The 15,746-nt window shown below is 65.2% G+C and overlaps 1 protein-coding gene across 1 annotated transcript in view; it reads right to left on the bottom strand.

The window, feature by feature from the left end:
* Window positions 1-6: 6 nt before the first annotated feature.
* The window catches only part of TSNARE1 (t-SNARE domain containing 1), an 84,028-nt gene continuing 68,288 nt past the window's right edge, over window positions 7-15,746 (bottom strand). Inside the window, 5 exon segments of the mRNA XM_029222596.1 lie at window positions 7-2,173; window positions 5,221-5,258; window positions 5,261-5,284; window positions 5,287-5,301; window positions 9,948-10,020. Coding sequence (XP_029078429.1) covers window positions 1,847-2,173; window positions 5,221-5,258; window positions 5,261-5,284; window positions 5,287-5,301; window positions 9,948-10,020 — 477 coding nt within the window. The 3' untranslated portion in view covers window positions 7-1,846.

The following is a 15,746-nucleotide window of genomic DNA, read 5'->3' as shown; positions in this document are numbered from 1 at the left end:
GAGTTCAGCACGGGACCAGGGTCGGAGTTCAGCACGGGACCAGGGTCGGAGTTCAGCACGGGACGAGGGTCAGGGCTCAGCATGTGACCAGGATCAGGGCTCCGAGTGTGACCAGGGTCAGGGCTAGGTTGGGATCCGAGTAGGTGTTGACCAGGGTTAGTGGGTAACCTTGGAGAGCAGTGTTCATTGCCTATAGAGAGATGTGTGTCCACTGCAGTGGGCATCTTAGTGGACAAGCAGGGTCCGTGCCTTTCACCTGGAATGAAGCTCTAGGAAGATGCCAGACATGGCACTGAAATGCACTCTGGCTTTGTAGGGCTGAAGGAAAGGCCGCCATGGAGAACACATGGTGTCCTCCAGACCGCAGGGGAAGAGGAGGCTGGAAGGGCGCTGGCCGCACTGCAGAGGGCTGGATGGGCAGTTAAGGAGTTCGGGCTCTCTTTTGTGGACAAGAGCTGCTGACATGCTGCTGGCCACACGGTAAACAGAGAAACCAGGAAAAGTCCCTCCCACTGTGTGTGTTCCACCCTGGTCTCTGCTCCCCTCAGTGCCAGGCTGCCTGGGAGCCCTGGGACCAGCACGCTGTCCAGTTTACGCCAGGACCTCAGCCTCTTGCTTCCGGAAAAGGCTTTCATCACGAGTCTGGAGAAGGAGGCCAAGGGGAAGCTGGAGGTGGCACAGCCCCAGGGCCACGAGGACCCAAACAGCCACCCGAATTGTGCGCTGAGCCCCTGTGCCCTGCCTGGCGGGGCCAGGAGCTGGGGTCAGCCCCGAGGGACCCCACAGGGCCAGGAGTCACAGGTGAGGCGGATCTGACACCAGCGGGGGGATCAGGGCCGCCTGCCAGCCAAGGGCAGAAGCAGAGCCCAGGCGCAGACAGACGGGCTCCATCTCATTTCCTGTCATCACCCTCGTTACCATCACTGCCTTTTTTTGTTGTTATTTTATGCTCATATGAGGAAAAATATCTTTTTCCAAGAAAAGTCGACAGGTATAAAATGGCATCCCACCCCGTCCAGTACCAACGAACATATGTGCACATACATATATATACCCCACACCGCAGGCATAAAATAGAGAGAAATAACCGCAGGCCCGCGGGGTGTGGTTCCCTCGGGGCAGAATCAAGAGGATGCAGAGGCCCAGCCCCCCTCAGTCCATACGCCCGCAGAGCAGGCGGGCTTCCAGGAGTCACTCCAGGGCATACGCCGGGGGCTTTCTGGGTGCCCAGCAGAGCCACACTCCAGGACCCACACCCAAGGCAGTGGTTTGGGGGCGCTGCGCTCCGCGTGCTTCTTCCTGCAGCTCCGCTCACTCACTGCCCGCCGAGAGGCGCCCCGTTCTGCACTCCACAGCACTCGCCCCGACGGTCGGAGCACGGGATGGGAGCGGAGGGGGCTCAGTCCGCCTACCGGCGTCACCCCTGAGTAGACCTCAGCCCGGCCCTCCGTTCGCGTCACAGGCCCACGGACAATGGCAGGACGGAAGGGGCAACCACAGGCCAAGTCCTGCATCCTCTCTGGCTCCATCGAGGCCCCATCTCTGCCCCTCAGAGGGGCAGGACCGGAGTCCCTGCTCTTCACGCGGCCCACGGGGTCCAGACCCTAGATCTCCTCCTCCACCTTCAGGATCATCCCTGAGAAGACCTCCTGGCCTGTGTGGCTGCCCTGGGGGCTGCCCTGGGAGCCTCCAGCTGGCCTGCAGGCTGTTCCGCCCCCAGGGGAGCCATCTGGGACTGCGGGCGAGGCGCCCCGGGTCGGGAGGGCCTCCACCAGCCTCTCCAGGGTCCGGTTGAGGGCCTCGACGCCGTCGGCCAGCCGCTGGAGCAGCAGGTTCTGCTGGGCCATCAGGGCACTCTGCTGCTGGGACCAGGAGCTGAGCAGGGCGCCCTGCTGCCGTTGCGAGTCCAGCAGCCGCCGTTCCAAGTCCGAGGCCTCAGCCCCTGAGGGCTTCCCGGGGGGCTGGGGTGCCGCCGAGGAGGGCGGCGAGGGCCGGGAGGCCCCGGGGAATGTGGCCGCGGGGGGTGCCGAGGCCGGGGAGGCGGGCGGGGAGGGTGAGGAGGGGGACGCAGGGAAGGCTCCTCGGGGGTCCAGGGGGTCGGCTTCAGGCAGGCTCGGCCCGTCCAGCGTCCGCAGGGGTAGCCACAGGCAGCCGGGGGCCTCGTCCTCGTCGGCTGGCAGAGGGAGACAGGAAACGTGAGCCTTCGCCAGCCAGGACCGGGGCAATGCCAGGGAGCACCACCTGCACGAGGCCCTCTGCCCACACAGCTATTTAGGTCTCGCGGGGCCCCTCTGCAGTGGGCAGCAGCGCCCTCGCTAGGACACCAAGACTCAGAGGGCGAAAGACGTCCTCCAGTAACATCAAGGTAAAACTTCAACCTGGCAGCTCCAAAGCCAAGGTGCCACCACCATGCTGCCATCTGTCTGTCCATCCACCCACCCACCCAAGCTGGCCATTATCTACCCACCCTCCTGTCTGCCCATCTGTCTACCTACACATATCCACCCACTCATCCGTCCCCTCATCTATCTGCCCATCTGTTTGCTCATCAAGCATCCATCCGTCCCTCCATCTGTCCACCTCCTTCCTTCCTTTCATCCTTCTTCCTTACATCCATCCATCCATCCATTTGTTCATCTCTCAGCCATCCATCCTCAAAGCACCCATCCATCATCCATCCATCCATCCATCATCCATCCACCCACGCCTCTATCCATCCACCAACTTGTGTATACACCCTTCCAATCCTTCAGTCCCTCCATCCCTCTACCCATCCGTCTGTCCGTCCATCCATCCACCAAGGACATCCCATAAAGATGAACAGCTGTATATAAAAGCAGAGCTACCCCAGGGTCGCAGGAAAAGCTAAGACCTGGAATCCTACAAACTGGGCTCCAAAATCAGCTCTTCCTCTTGACAGCCGTGTGACCTTGGGAAAACCCTTCTCTCCTCTGGGTCTCAAATCCCTAGTCTGCAAATGAGAGGCCCAGCTGAAGGCTAACCTTCCAGTTGGCTGGGTGTGGAGGGTGAGTCAACCAAGGAAAAGCCCTGGGCCTGAGCCCCAGGTTGTGGTGTCCTGCCTTGCTGACACCTGCCGACACGCTGCGTGGCAGTGGGCAAGAGCACGAGGAATTACTGCGGGGGGGGGCGACTCTGGGCTGTCCCTCCTGGATCTGAGCCCCTCTCACCTCACCTATGGCACAGGGGGTCCTGCTTTGCGATGGCAAAGGGGCTATGACAGCACCACCGCAGAGGCCTGGGCGCACGCGCTCCCCGGCGCCAGGGGGGGTTCTGAGCCTGGTGTGTCCGCGGGCACAGTGGCCGCCCGTCCGCCTCCTGCTCTTCCTTTTCCTCCTCCTCCTCACTGTCACTTCCTCCTTCTGGGCTCCAGGCATCTGCGGTCCAGGCACTTGCTGACCCTTCTGAGCCCGGAGGCTCACGGGCGGAGCCACCCTGCCGGCGTGCTGCTTCCCTCCCGCGAGGAGGCTTCCTGGGGCTGAAGGCCCGCGGCAGGCACTGGCCCGCTCGGAGAGTTCCCGTTGGAGAGGCCGGGCCCTGGGCTTCCGACAAGTCCGCCTCGCTTGTCAATTGCAGTCCGCACCTTCTACTCTGGGAGGCCCTGGAAGGACCCAGCCAGGTGGAGAGGTCCGGGTGCAGGTCTGGCTGCCCTCGGCATGCTGAAAGGTTGGGGCTCGTGGCTGGGGCAGAGAGCCCCGAGTTGGCACCAGCAGACACGACCTCCAGCCCTGCCTCCGCCCCGTCCTGCAGATACATGCCGTCGCCCCCGCTTGGCGTGGTGTTCTCCAGCTGTCATGTGTGGCCTACGCTTGTCGCCCTGACTTAGGCGTCTAGTGGCCACTGACAGAGAAAAGGGAGGCCGGCAGTGGGGCCAGCCTCCACCCCACGACGCACTCTCGTGGAGTCCAGCGGCCTCCCGTCCCGCGTGTGCTCTGCCCACTGGGCTCCGAGGGACGGGAAGCCTGGGAAGGGAGCGCAGCTGCTAGGAGGGGCCGCTCTTTCCCACGCTTCGCCCTGCCCACAGCCCTGCCTGGTCCAGACCGTCACCCTGTGCCCTCTCCTCCCCGCTAAGGCAACCGGAGTCCCTTGCCCAGCACAGCCCTGACTTCCCAAAGCCCCCAGGGAACAGGACGTCGTCCATCATCTCTCCCCAGCCCCCTCCCTGCTCCCGCCGGCACGGCCCCCACGCAGCTGTCCGCACCCCGGCCTGGGGTGTCCCGAGCTCGCCCGGGCAGCCCCTCCCTTGGCCTCTGTCCCCTCTGCCAGGACAACTCCTGCTCGGAGCTCCCCCAGGAAGCCCTCCCTGCCTCGGCTGGCCCAGGGCCCTCGCGTCACTGGACTGGACTGTCCACCCCGCCCTCCCCTAGGACGCATGCTCCAGGAGAGATGCGCTCTGTGGGCTCCACCCCTGCGAGTCGGGGCGCAGCACGGAGCGGAGGGCCAGCGAGTGATGGCGAGCAAGCGGAGGGCGGCTGCGGGCCCCCCCTCCCTGCTGGACCCAGGTCTGAGCCTGCCTGGCCCAGTCAGGGGCTCACGCGGTGGCTGCAGGTCAGCACGGCAGCCCGGCATTGGTCCCCAAGGCTGCCCTAAGCCCATCTCAAGCAAATCAGGGTCAGATATTTGTCCTCACTCCCTCTGAGCCGGCCAACTCGTCCCAAGCAGAGAGGGCCCCACCAGCTCCAGCCGGGGGCCAGGCCAGGGGCAGACACGGACACACCCGGCCCAGCGGCCGGAAGGCCAGGCGGCCCTCTCCACGGCCCACGCCCTCCATGAAGGCAGCAGACACCGACAGACCCATCCTGCCCTTCTGAGAATAAGGGAGAAGCCGCAGAGCTTCCTGCAGGGGCAGCTGGGGTGCCGCACACCCTGGGAACAGGGAGACACAGCCACGTCGGCACCCAGTGCAGCGAGACCCAGCTGGTGAGCGCTGCTCCTGGCCGCCCCTCACCCCTGCCCTCGCACTTCACTGCTGAGCGGTGGGCAGAAGCCCCGGCCGTGCTCTCGGCGGCGCGGTTGGGGGAGGGGGTGGTGCAGACTAGGGGGAGGCGGGACCTCCCACCCTGGGCACGCGGCCCGCAACCCCTTCCTCTCCCCTCCCCCACAGCAGCCCGCCTGGGCACAGAGAAGACCCTGCGGGCCTGCCCCGCCCAGGCGCGGGCAGGGGCCGGCGGGGCGGCGGGCTGTCCCCTCACACTGACTTACTTGGTGCCGGCTGGCTCCAGCCAGGAGCTCACTGGCGCCTGTGAGTGCGAGGACGCAGCCTCAGGCCGGCTTCAGTGCTATCTGCAAATGAAGACAACAGAGGCGATTACAGGGTGGGGACCCCGAGGCCACCCAGGGCCGTGGGACGGGGCGTGGACGGCATCTGCCCCCCGGCGAGCACTCCGAGGCACAAGCGCGAGTCCAGCCTCCAGAGAACGGAGGCTGCAGTGATGGGGCACCGGTCAGCCCCCTGGCGTGGCCACTGGCCGGCCTGAGCTGTCCGGACAGAGAGCCTGGGAGTGCCTGTCCCTTGGAGCCGCGGCAGCCTGCTCAGGGAAGGGTGAGGCCCGGCTCTGCAATGACTCTGCACGCTCACAGAGTCGCCGTGAAGACAGCGAGACTGGGCCTGGGAACACCGTCCTCCGCACCCGGCCCTGGACGTCAGCAAGTGCGCTGACCGGCCGGTCCTGACAACAGTGAGGGGCTGAGTGGGGGCCAGGACTTCAGGCAGGGGCCTGCTGGGTGCGTCCGCGCAACCCCCCAGAGGTGCCAGCCCCACAGCGCACCTGAGCCGCCCTGACGAGGCCCAGGGGCCGCCCTCGCACACCGGGAGACTCCCCTCAGCGACGCCCTTGGTAAAAAGGCGGCATCACATAAAACGGGTGGCAAATCCATCCGTGCCCCCTGTGGCTGCACAGCCCAGCTGGAGGGCACGCAGGGCAGGGGTGAGCTAGGACCGCGGGGCTTGACCCCAGCAGGAACCGGGTTTGCGCCCAGCTGAGGACCAGGGCGATTCTCTATGCTGTTTTCTCTCCTCCCAAAGGGAAGGACCGCCCAGACGATCAGGGAGTGACTGCGGCCATGGGCACGGCCCTCAGCAGGGACCAGGCGCAAAGGTGCATCAGGTAAATTCTTGCAGGAAAACAGGACAAGCCTCCAAATTCATGCATTTTGGTGAGTACTCCAGAGGCAGAAACGGCTAAACGCACACATCTCCCTGGAGAGCTGCGCTCCTGGGCACCACCCAGGCCCAGGCAGGGACCGTTCCCATAAACGCAGGTGCCGCCCAGGCACCAAGTCCCCTGGGCCCCGGGTTGAGCAGGGGGCGTCTTCCCTGCCTGTGGTTCCCTCCCTGAAGTCTGAGTTCGGCCCCTCCATGGGGAGCCCCATCAGGAGAGTATGGGGGCACAGGCAGGGCCACAGGCCCCTGGGCTCACCCCCAGTCCCTGCGGGGGGTGCTCGGCGGGGGCTGCCCTGGAGGCCTCTGCTCTGGGGGTCTCCGGGGCACCCAGACTCTGGGTCAGGCCCCCCGGGACCAAAGAGAAGCCCCTCAGCACCACTCCCCCAAACACGGACAGAGCTACAGGCACGCCGGGTGCGGGGGGGGGCCTGCGCTCTGCCAACCAGCCGTCCTCAGCCTTGCAGCTGGACCCTGCCCAAGCCCCAGGCCAGAACTGACCCAGAGGCAGGAGCCGGTGCGGCTGGGCCTCGAGCCACCCCCAAACCAGGCGTGGCAGCCACTCCCCTGCTTGGTCTGAGCCCACCGGAGCGGGAGGGGGTGTCCTGCCCCTACCCCTCTCTCTCACTCATTCAACAAACCTCTCTGAATCAGCACTGTGCCAGCCGATCCCAAGAGGAGCTCGCTGTCAGCGTACCGTCCCGACGGAGGAGAGCCCGGGAGCCACGGGGCCCGGGAGAGGGGCCGCCGGCCCACCAGAGCAGGCAGGGGCGTCTGCGCCAGGCTGGGCCTCGTGACCCCGGAGCATGCCGAGCTTCACACCCAGGGGCCACCAGGAGAAACACAGCCACCAAGCTCCTGCCTCGATCCGGGGCTGGGAACTCGCGGGACGGGTCTCAACACCCAGGGCCACACCCGTGCCACCTGCTGCCAGCCCCCCTCGGCCCTTAGAGTGTGCCCACCCTGCAGCACCCCAAAACCAGGTCTGGCTCTGCCTGTAGGGGAGCAGGTGGCCTCCCGAACTAGGCCCCTCCCCATGGTCCAGCCCAGGGCACGGCCATGTCCTGGGTCTGCGTGCATCTCTGATCCGCTCAGCCCTGCTCGGTGCAGACCCCCACTAGAAGGTCTGCTGGGGCCTCTGCTGGGGGCGTCTGTGGCCCCTGCTCGTCCCCACGAGGCTGAATCCTGCCGCCCACTCTGCAGCCCTCAGGAGGGAGCTGGTCCTGCTTCTGCCATCGTCTCCAAAGTCCTTCCAGCAGCTCCCCAGGAAGGGGTGAGGCAAGGGTCCGGTGGAGCTCAGCCTGGAGCTGTGGGTGGAGCCATTACGTGCAGACAGAAGGCAGCCCGGCGAAGGGCGCCCCTGACGGACACTGAGAGGCGCCTCGAGGAGGAGGAGGAAAACGGGTGCGGGGAGGAGACGCTGAGGCGCCCCAGAGGGCCCGGCCCGCCCTCCGCACCAGGCTCAGAAACTTCTGCAAAGCTGGCCCCGGCGGTGGGCCCTGGGCTCCGAGGGGTCGCCAGGCCCTGGGAGGCTGCGAGCCCCAGACACTGCCCTGGCCTGTTCTGGGGGCTGAGTGACCCAGGGAGAAGGGACCCCACTCTGAGAGCCCAAGAGGGCGTCGGAGGTGAGCTCACCCGCCCTGCCTGCCCCACGCCCAAGACAGGGCACAGCAGGGGCAGGGAGGTGAGCTGAGCCGGGCCAGTGATGGAGGAAACGGTGCCGGCCTCCCACGAGCACCCGAGAGATTCACGGGGACCTCAGCTCTCCGAGGTCTCGGAGGCCCCGCAGAGGCCCTGTCACGTGGGGTGACCCCAGATGGACCTGGCTCTGAGCCTCAGCTCCTTCACGCCCAGGACTGGCCTGGAGCCTCGGTCTCCCCATCTAGACGCACAGGGGCCTCAGTTCTCCCCGCGGTTCTTGCTCGAAGCTCCGTGCAGGCTGTTGAGGGTCCACTTACTCGGCAGGGCCTCGGCGGGCTGGCCCTCGCCAGCGGGGCCGGGGGCCGCGAAGGTCTCAGCCACCATGCGCTCGACGGGCGTGAGGACAGGGCCGGGGGCCCGGGGGCGCTCGGCCAGCTTCCTGCGCACCACCCCTCGCAGGTCCCGCCACTTGTGCTTGACGTCGCCCAGGTCCCGGCGGCAGTAGCCCAGCGCGTTCACCGCCTGCAGGATGCGGCTCCACACGCGGTGCTTCCGGGCGGGTGGGCCCCGCAGAGCCCCGAACAGCAGCGGGTAGTGGCGCGTCACCCTCTGCACCAGCACCTCGGTCTCCTGCGGGCTGAAGTTGGGCTTCCGCGTCTTGGTGCGTGAGTGGGAGCCCGGCCGCAGGGGCGCACAGCCCGGCCCGGGCAGCGGGGCCACCACGGCCGGCTCGGGACTGGAGCTGCGCCGGCACGCGGCCTTGCCGCTGCTGGACCCTGGAAAGGCACCGGAGGCTCAGGGCGGGCGGAGGCCAACGGGCGCCTGGCGGCAGATGGGACGGGCCGTGGAGAGCAGAGCCCCCGACCCTGGCTCGTAGCCCCGGGTCTCCACTGCCCCCCGTAGAGGGGACGGTGGCCCCAGACCGACAACCATCGTCGCGGGGACACCCATAACAGCACGCAGCGGGGGCCCGTCCGCGCCCAGGTGCCCATCCCCTCCGTCGGGCCCCAACCAGGGTCACAGCAGGTGAGTCCTCGCCACCTCCCCGCCTGGGACACAGCCCCTACCGATCAGTGATGGGGCTCAGTGACCATCCAGGTGACACCTGGGTGTCCATCTGGAGCGTAAAAGCCTCCTGCACACCCAGCACGAGACGGCCAGCCAGAGTGAGGGTGAGGGAGGACGTGGAGACAGAGGGGGCCCTGGGGTGACGGGCGGCCCCGCCCAGAGCGGCCCAGGCCAGAGCAGGGTCCTGCAGGAGCCCAGGCTCTGCAGCTGAGCGAGAGGCCTGAGGCAGCGCGGCCCGACCCTCTCTGTTCCTGGGGGTGCAGCACACCCTGAGGAGGGCAGCCGGGCCGCCCGCTGGGGAGCAGGGCATGCATGGGCCTCAGCACCTCCCCGGCGCCCAGGCCTGAGAGGCGGGAGGTTACTCAGAGCCAGGGGACCCCAGTGAGGCAATGACTCGGCAGGGGAATGGGGGTGGAGGGTGGGGGGCAGCCCTGGGCCGTGGCTGGGTGCTGACTGCTGGCTGAGTGGCTCTGGGCGCCCCGAGCCGCCTTGCTCTTCCAGGCCAGGGGCTGTGAGTACCCCCTCCCCGACCTCCCCGCTGCCCAGGGCACCCGGGCACTCAGGGCAGCAGCAGGAAAGTCTTAAGGCCACAGCAGGTGGCAGGCCGGGCTGGGTGGGGCGGATGCCCTCACGTGGGGGAGACTGGGAAACAGCAGGGACGTCAGCTCCCCGCTCACAGCCCTGTAACCCACCACGCACGTTTCCTGGGAAGTGGCTCCCGGCCACACACCCCCAGCAGTCTCCGCGGGGGGACCCGCTGCAGCCCATCCCCCGCTCAGGACAGTTTGTCCTCCCCCTGGGGAGTCCCTGGCTGGGGAAGAAGGCCCGGAGTGGGGGTGGCGGGGGCAGGCAGGCCAGGGCTCTTCCATGAGCAGAACGGGTGGGCCACCCTCTTGAGTGAAACTCCTCAGGCCCGGCCTTCCCGAGGGGCTGGGGGCGACCTGAGGAGGTGGGGAAGGAATGCGGCAGATGCCCACACCTCCAAACCTGCCCAGGCCTTGCCGTCTGCCCACGCCTGGGGGAACGGGCAGGTGGCTGGGTGGATGGCATGGGTACCCACCGATGGCCTCTCCTTGCTCTGACACCATGGAGGCCAAGTCTTTGATGATCTGGTTCACATCCAATAGGTCACTCTGTGGAAACAAGATGGCAGCCATTACGTCAAGGGCACGGCCACCAAGAGTGCTAAATGAGAGCCAAGGACCAGAAACAAGCCCAGGGTCACCCCGCAAGTCAGAGACATTGCTGGGATCTGAAATACTGTCTCCTGACCCCGAGGCCAAACCCCATGCTGAGGACCCCAGGGCTGTGCGCTCCCTTGCTGTGTACAGAGGAGCCTGGAAGTTTGTAGTCTAGTCTAGTGCACGGCTGTGGCCCCAGCACTGTCCTGCAGGCCTGACTAAAGGGGCAAAGAGGCTGAGAGCAGAGGGCACAGTCTGCACCTCCCACAGGCCTGTCAGTCCTGCAGACACCTCACTCCTCATTCCCTCCCAGGGGGGCTCCTTGACAGAGGGTCCACTTTTCCTTCTCTGTACACTCGGCACCTAGCATGGGCCAGCACACGTGGGTGGGTGGTGGGTAGACGGATGGATGGACAATGGATGGACGGTGGTGGGTGGGTGGATGGACGGTAGCCCCACTGCCGTCTAAAGAATGAGCAACTTCGTGAAGCTAGTGAATGGGCTAAGCAGCAGAACTGAGGCCAGGAAACTGGGGTACCTCCCACCCTGCAGGTCATGCTGGCCTCTTGCATCCTCCATGCCGCCCACCTCTATCCTAACTCCACTTTGCCCAGCAAAAGTACCAATGATGCTGGTGAGGGATGTGGCCACACCACTCACAGACCACTCGCCTGGGGCTGTGCTAGGGGCACATCACACGTGGCCACCTTCACACCTGGCAGCACCTGTGAAGGGAAGTCACAGCACCCACCTGACAATGGAGGTTGTGGGACTCGGAAAGGTGTGTGACCTCCCGGGCCTCACAGAAAGGGGGAGGGCTGGGATTGGCACTGATGCCCGCTGACTTGAAGCCCTCTCCCTGCAGGAGACGGCTCCTCCACCGGCCAGCCAGGTGATCCTGTGCAAAGCCATTCACCTTGGAGCCAGGTTCCCCCACCTACCACTGGGCAAATCCAAACCTCCTCCTCCCTCAGTGCCCAGCGCGTGGCCAGGGTAGAGCCAGAGGGAAGGTTCTTCCACCCCCGTGGGGGGGGGGGGGGGGGAGGGTTCACAGCCCGCCCCTGCCCCTACCACCCTGCAGCTCATGCGGAGCCTGGACTGACTTCCACGAGGGTCATTTCACCCCACTGCAAAATATTACAAGGAGACTCATCCCCTTTTAGGGGTGCTCTGAGAGATGAAGCCACCCCACTGCAAAATATTACAAGGAGACTCATCCCCTTTTAGGAGTGCTCTGAGAGATGAAGCCACCCCACTGCAAAATATTACAAGGAGGCTCATCCCCTTTTAGGAGTGCTCTGAGAGATGAAGCAATTAGCCTGATCTTACACCGGCACGTACTATCAACTGCAGTTCCACCACGGGGCTCACACACGGCGGAGGCGGCGGCTCTGCTGGGACGGGGCCCACGGCCGAGAAGGTGGTGGTGAGCATGGGGCCTCGAGTGGCCTTGGCCTGGGCCCATTTCCGGGATCCGCATCCCCACGGCCCTCCCTGGCTGAGGCCACTGGTGGGGAGGCCAAGCTTAGGCGCCACCCTAAGGTCCAGACCTCAAGGTCACACGTGACAGCCGCGGGCTCAGCCAGGCCTCAGGCAGACAGACACACCTCTTCACACTTCCAGGTTCCTGTCCCAAGGCCACCAGACCACCAACCTTGACCTCGGCCCCTGAGCTTGCCCGGTGGGCCGCGGACAGAAGTCTCTCGCACAAGGCTGGCCTGGGGGCCCTGAGCCTGACCGTGGGTGCACTTGGACTCGGGGGCTCAGAGGAGCTTTTCTAGGGCACACAGCCTCCCATGCTGTGTGAGGGCACCGCTGGTACCCCCACTTCACAGACGGGGAAATCATCACCAGAGGTTAAGGGACTTGCCCCGGGATACGCAGCTGGGGAATACCGGCACCCGCGTTCACGCTCGCCCAGCCCCCCTTCCCTGGGTCACCGCTGGGAGCAGGGCAGCCCCCGCAGTCGGGACACCTGATCAGCACCCAGGGGCGGCGGGTGCTCCCAGGGACGTCTGGTGCCACTGGCACCGGCAGACTTAACGTGCACACGCTGGATCCCTTCCCGTGGGCACAGGGACGGAGCCTCGGCAAGGGAGAGGACAGGGAGGGGGTGGCTGAGCAGGGGCCACGAGCCCGGTGCCTCCTGGGGGCCTGGGAGCGAGCCCACTGCCCCTGGAGCACGAGCAGCCGTGCGTCGCCGTGGCCTGGGCTCGGCGGGACACACGGCTGCTGCAGCGGGTGTTCCTTGTCTGCAGCAGCGCTGACCCCGAGAACCCGGGACAGCCCGGGGGGAACACAGGGTCCCCGGTCCGGCTCACGTTCTGGGCTTCGGGAGAGGCCTCCACGGAGATGCAGCAGCTAACGCAAGTCTCCAAACGCTGCAAACACACAGGCGCAGGGGCTGCCGACCAGCTCTACAAACTGCCGTCTCCACCAGGGCCTTGTCTCCTCCCCACGTGACCTTTCTGTAGCGAGGAGCCCTCCGAACACGGTCGGGGCTGTGGCCGAGGACGGCGGCCCGGAGCGGCAATGACCCGGTCCGCTGGCGTGAGCTGAGATGCACCCAGAGCACCGGGCACACAGGCCGGCAGTACCGAGGAGGCGGAGCCTCACGTGGGCCACCCGCCCGGACTGCGCTCCAAGGGCACCCGCATCTCATCCTCCAGAAACTCATCATCACAGCTGCCTCCTGGGAGGTCTCCACTCACTGGGATCTGGGGAGTCGATGTAACCTTTGACATGGACACCCTCCTTCATTCCCAGCCTCCCTCTTTTTAAGATGCCTGAGACTCCGGCCGCTGACCGTCGCCACCGCTCGGCTGGCGTTGAGGAGCGCCTCCAGCCCCACGTCCTCTGCAGACTGTCCTGGGGCCCTGCTTTGCCCTCAGACCCATGACCCTCCGAGTTGTTCGGCGATGAATAAATCACTCGCTTGGAAGAGACGCTCAGGCTGGGCTCCTGGCAACACTCCGTGTTTCAGGAACGGCTTTCTGCAGAGACCCTTCCCCACGTGACTCAGACTTGACTCGCCCAGGACGAGGCTGGGCCCGGACCCCTAATTCCCTCTCTGCCTCACACAAGATGAGCCGAACCACTCATCCCGCGACCCGCTGGGACAGGAGGCATGCTGGCCAAGTGTGAGCCCAGCTCCTCGCCACGGCCTGCGCCCCCCGCAGATGCCCCAGCCCAGCCCCTCCAGCTCGGCGCACTCCCTTGCAGACGAGAAGCCTGTCCCGACTCCCAGGTGTTTGCACGTCATACAGCACAGCGTCCTCCTCGCTCAAGAGCCCCCCACTCCCTGGAACAATCCTTCTGAATAAAGATCCTACCCACTCAAAAAAGAAGGAAGCCGCGTCGGGGGGATAAGGGGAGCGAGGGTGTCCAGGGCCCCCCTGCTCCAGCGGGTCTCCACCAGCTTGGTGGCCAAGGGAGCGAGGATGGGACCAGGGGACACTGCCCCAGCACCAGGCTGACCCCCAACCTCGGGCCACCGTGAGGGGATCAGCAGGGTGCGCCCACCCCCACCCCCCATGCAGAGCCGGACGGACCACGGGGAAAGGGTGGCAGGCGAGCCTGGGGCCACAGACCCCTCCTGGACTCCCAGGCAGAAGCCTCCTATGTGACCTCAGAGAACAGACCAGACTGGCTCCGAGGGGCTACTCAGAGCATGGGGACCCCAGGATCCCAGCTCCCAGCCAGATGAGCCTGTGGGCGCACAGCCTCCAGCCCCCCTGCAAGGTCTGGGGCAGGGAGCCCCAGGCGCACTTCCCTAGTAATGCAGAGCAGGTGTGACCCTGGCTGCCCAGGGTCTGCGGTCCCCACCCCCAGCCCCAGGCCTTTGGCCGGTGGAGGAGTTTGTGGGCTAGCACCTCCACCTCCTCCAGGATCACTCACGGGTGCTGGGACGTGCTGGCTGGGGGCAGACCTGATGACGGGCCAGGAGAGGGAGGGGCCCAGGGGAGGGGGCAGCACACAGAGCGGCAGTATCTGGGCACAGGCGACCGGCACGGATGGCTGTCCCTCCGGTCACCGTGCTGGGCACCTGAGCAGGCCTGGGCTCCCGATGGAGGATGCCAAGGGCAAATGAGGGGGCTGTGCCAGAGATCTGGGCCCCACCAGGAGCTGGGGTAGGAGCCGAGCTCCAGGCAGAAGTCCAGGACTCAGTCCCCGGGGTGTGACCTCAAGGCCTGGCTGGTCACAGGGGCCATGCTGGGAGCCCAGAAGCCCCCCAGGGCTGCCCTAGGATGGAGCCCCCGGGGATGGCAAGCAGCCCCAGCCACGGTGCACGAGGGCGGCAGGCACTGGGAGCCATGTGCCCAGGCGTGGGCACCAGAGAGCGGGAGAGACTATAAAACACCTTAACTTAGTAAATGTTTAAATCAGGCAATTATTTTCCTGATGGCTTCTAAAACTAGAACTCATTAAAAGCTCTCACGGAATCTTCTCTCTTTTTACTGGCGCTGAGGAATAACAACCTTGCACAGGACATAATAAAACCTCGTGTGTGTGTGTGTGTGTGTGTGTGTGTGTGTGTGTGTGTGTGTGTGTGTGTGTGTCCTCCACCTTTAAGAGCAAAAGCAAAGAAAATGCCGCTGCATTTTTCTCTATCATGCAATCTCTTCTCGTAATTAGGATCTTGGCAACCATCCACCTACAGAGACGCGGTCCCAGTTCATGGAATAGCCAAACTTTATCGATTTATTCCCATATTTATAGCTAGATATTGGCCAGATCAACAACCCCCCACGCTCTGGCCGCACAATGCCAGCTACCGGCAGGGTGGCTGAGGCCCCACACGCTCTGCTCAGCCTGGAGGCCCTTCCTGGCCCCTCTTTACCCCAGCCTGCTCCCTCCTCGGCCTGCCAGGTAGCCATGGCAACAGAGCAGCTGGTGAGCACAGAGCTCTGCACCTGGGTCAGGTGACACAGCAGCTCAGGAGGGGAACAGGTAGCGCCAGGCCTCGCAGGTGAGGTCAGGTGAGCTGGGCTTGGCACAAGGAGCCGGTGAAGACATGGCAGTACAGGCCGCGGGCAGAGCTGGCTGGGAGGCAACAGGTGACTCGGCCAGACCCGTGCCTGGCAAGCCCGTTCCATGGCAATGGCTGGGGGCACGTGCCCGTCTCATTTGACCTCCTCCCAACCCCCTGGGGAGACCAGGCACCGCCCTGCCCTCCAGACAGGAGGAGCCCACCTCAACCAGAGTTAAGTGACAGGCCATGGGCAGGCGGAGCTGGGCCTCATGGGCTGGCTCCTGGGCTCCACCATCCCCTCGTGGGGCGATCTCAGTGCCCTGCTGCAACCTCCTCATCTGGGGAAGGTGTCAGAGCATTACAGTCGGGACAGCCCCACTCTCGAGTCAGGCAGCTGGGCTCCAGTCCCAGCTCTGCCACACACAAGCTGTGTGGCCCGGCCAAGCGACGACTCCGCCAAGGCTCCACCTCATCTCTGGTCAAACTGGAGCACCACGCTGCTCACGTTCACAGGGCTTTTGTGTGGGCTGATGAGAAGCTGCATGTAAATAAAGGCAGCAGAGCCCTTTTATTAAAACACAAATCTTCTGCGGAGTCCCAACACGTAAAACTTTTCACCCATTCACCTGCCATCCACTCAACCCTGTCCATCTACCCACCCATCCCCCACCCATCCCCTTACCATCCATCTATCTACCCACCCCTC

The sequence above is a fragment of the Monodon monoceros genome, unplaced genomic scaffold (genome assembly GCF_005190385.1).
Source record: "Monodon monoceros isolate NGI ecotype Baffin Bay Population unplaced genomic scaffold, NGI_Narwhal_1 Super_Scaffold_14, whole genome shotgun sequence".
In the NCBI taxonomy this organism is placed as follows: Eukaryota; Metazoa; Chordata; class Mammalia; order Artiodactyla; family Monodontidae; genus Monodon; species Monodon monoceros.
Note: the sequence above shows the minus strand (reverse complement) of the source record. Positions and strands in the feature narration are given on the sequence as shown.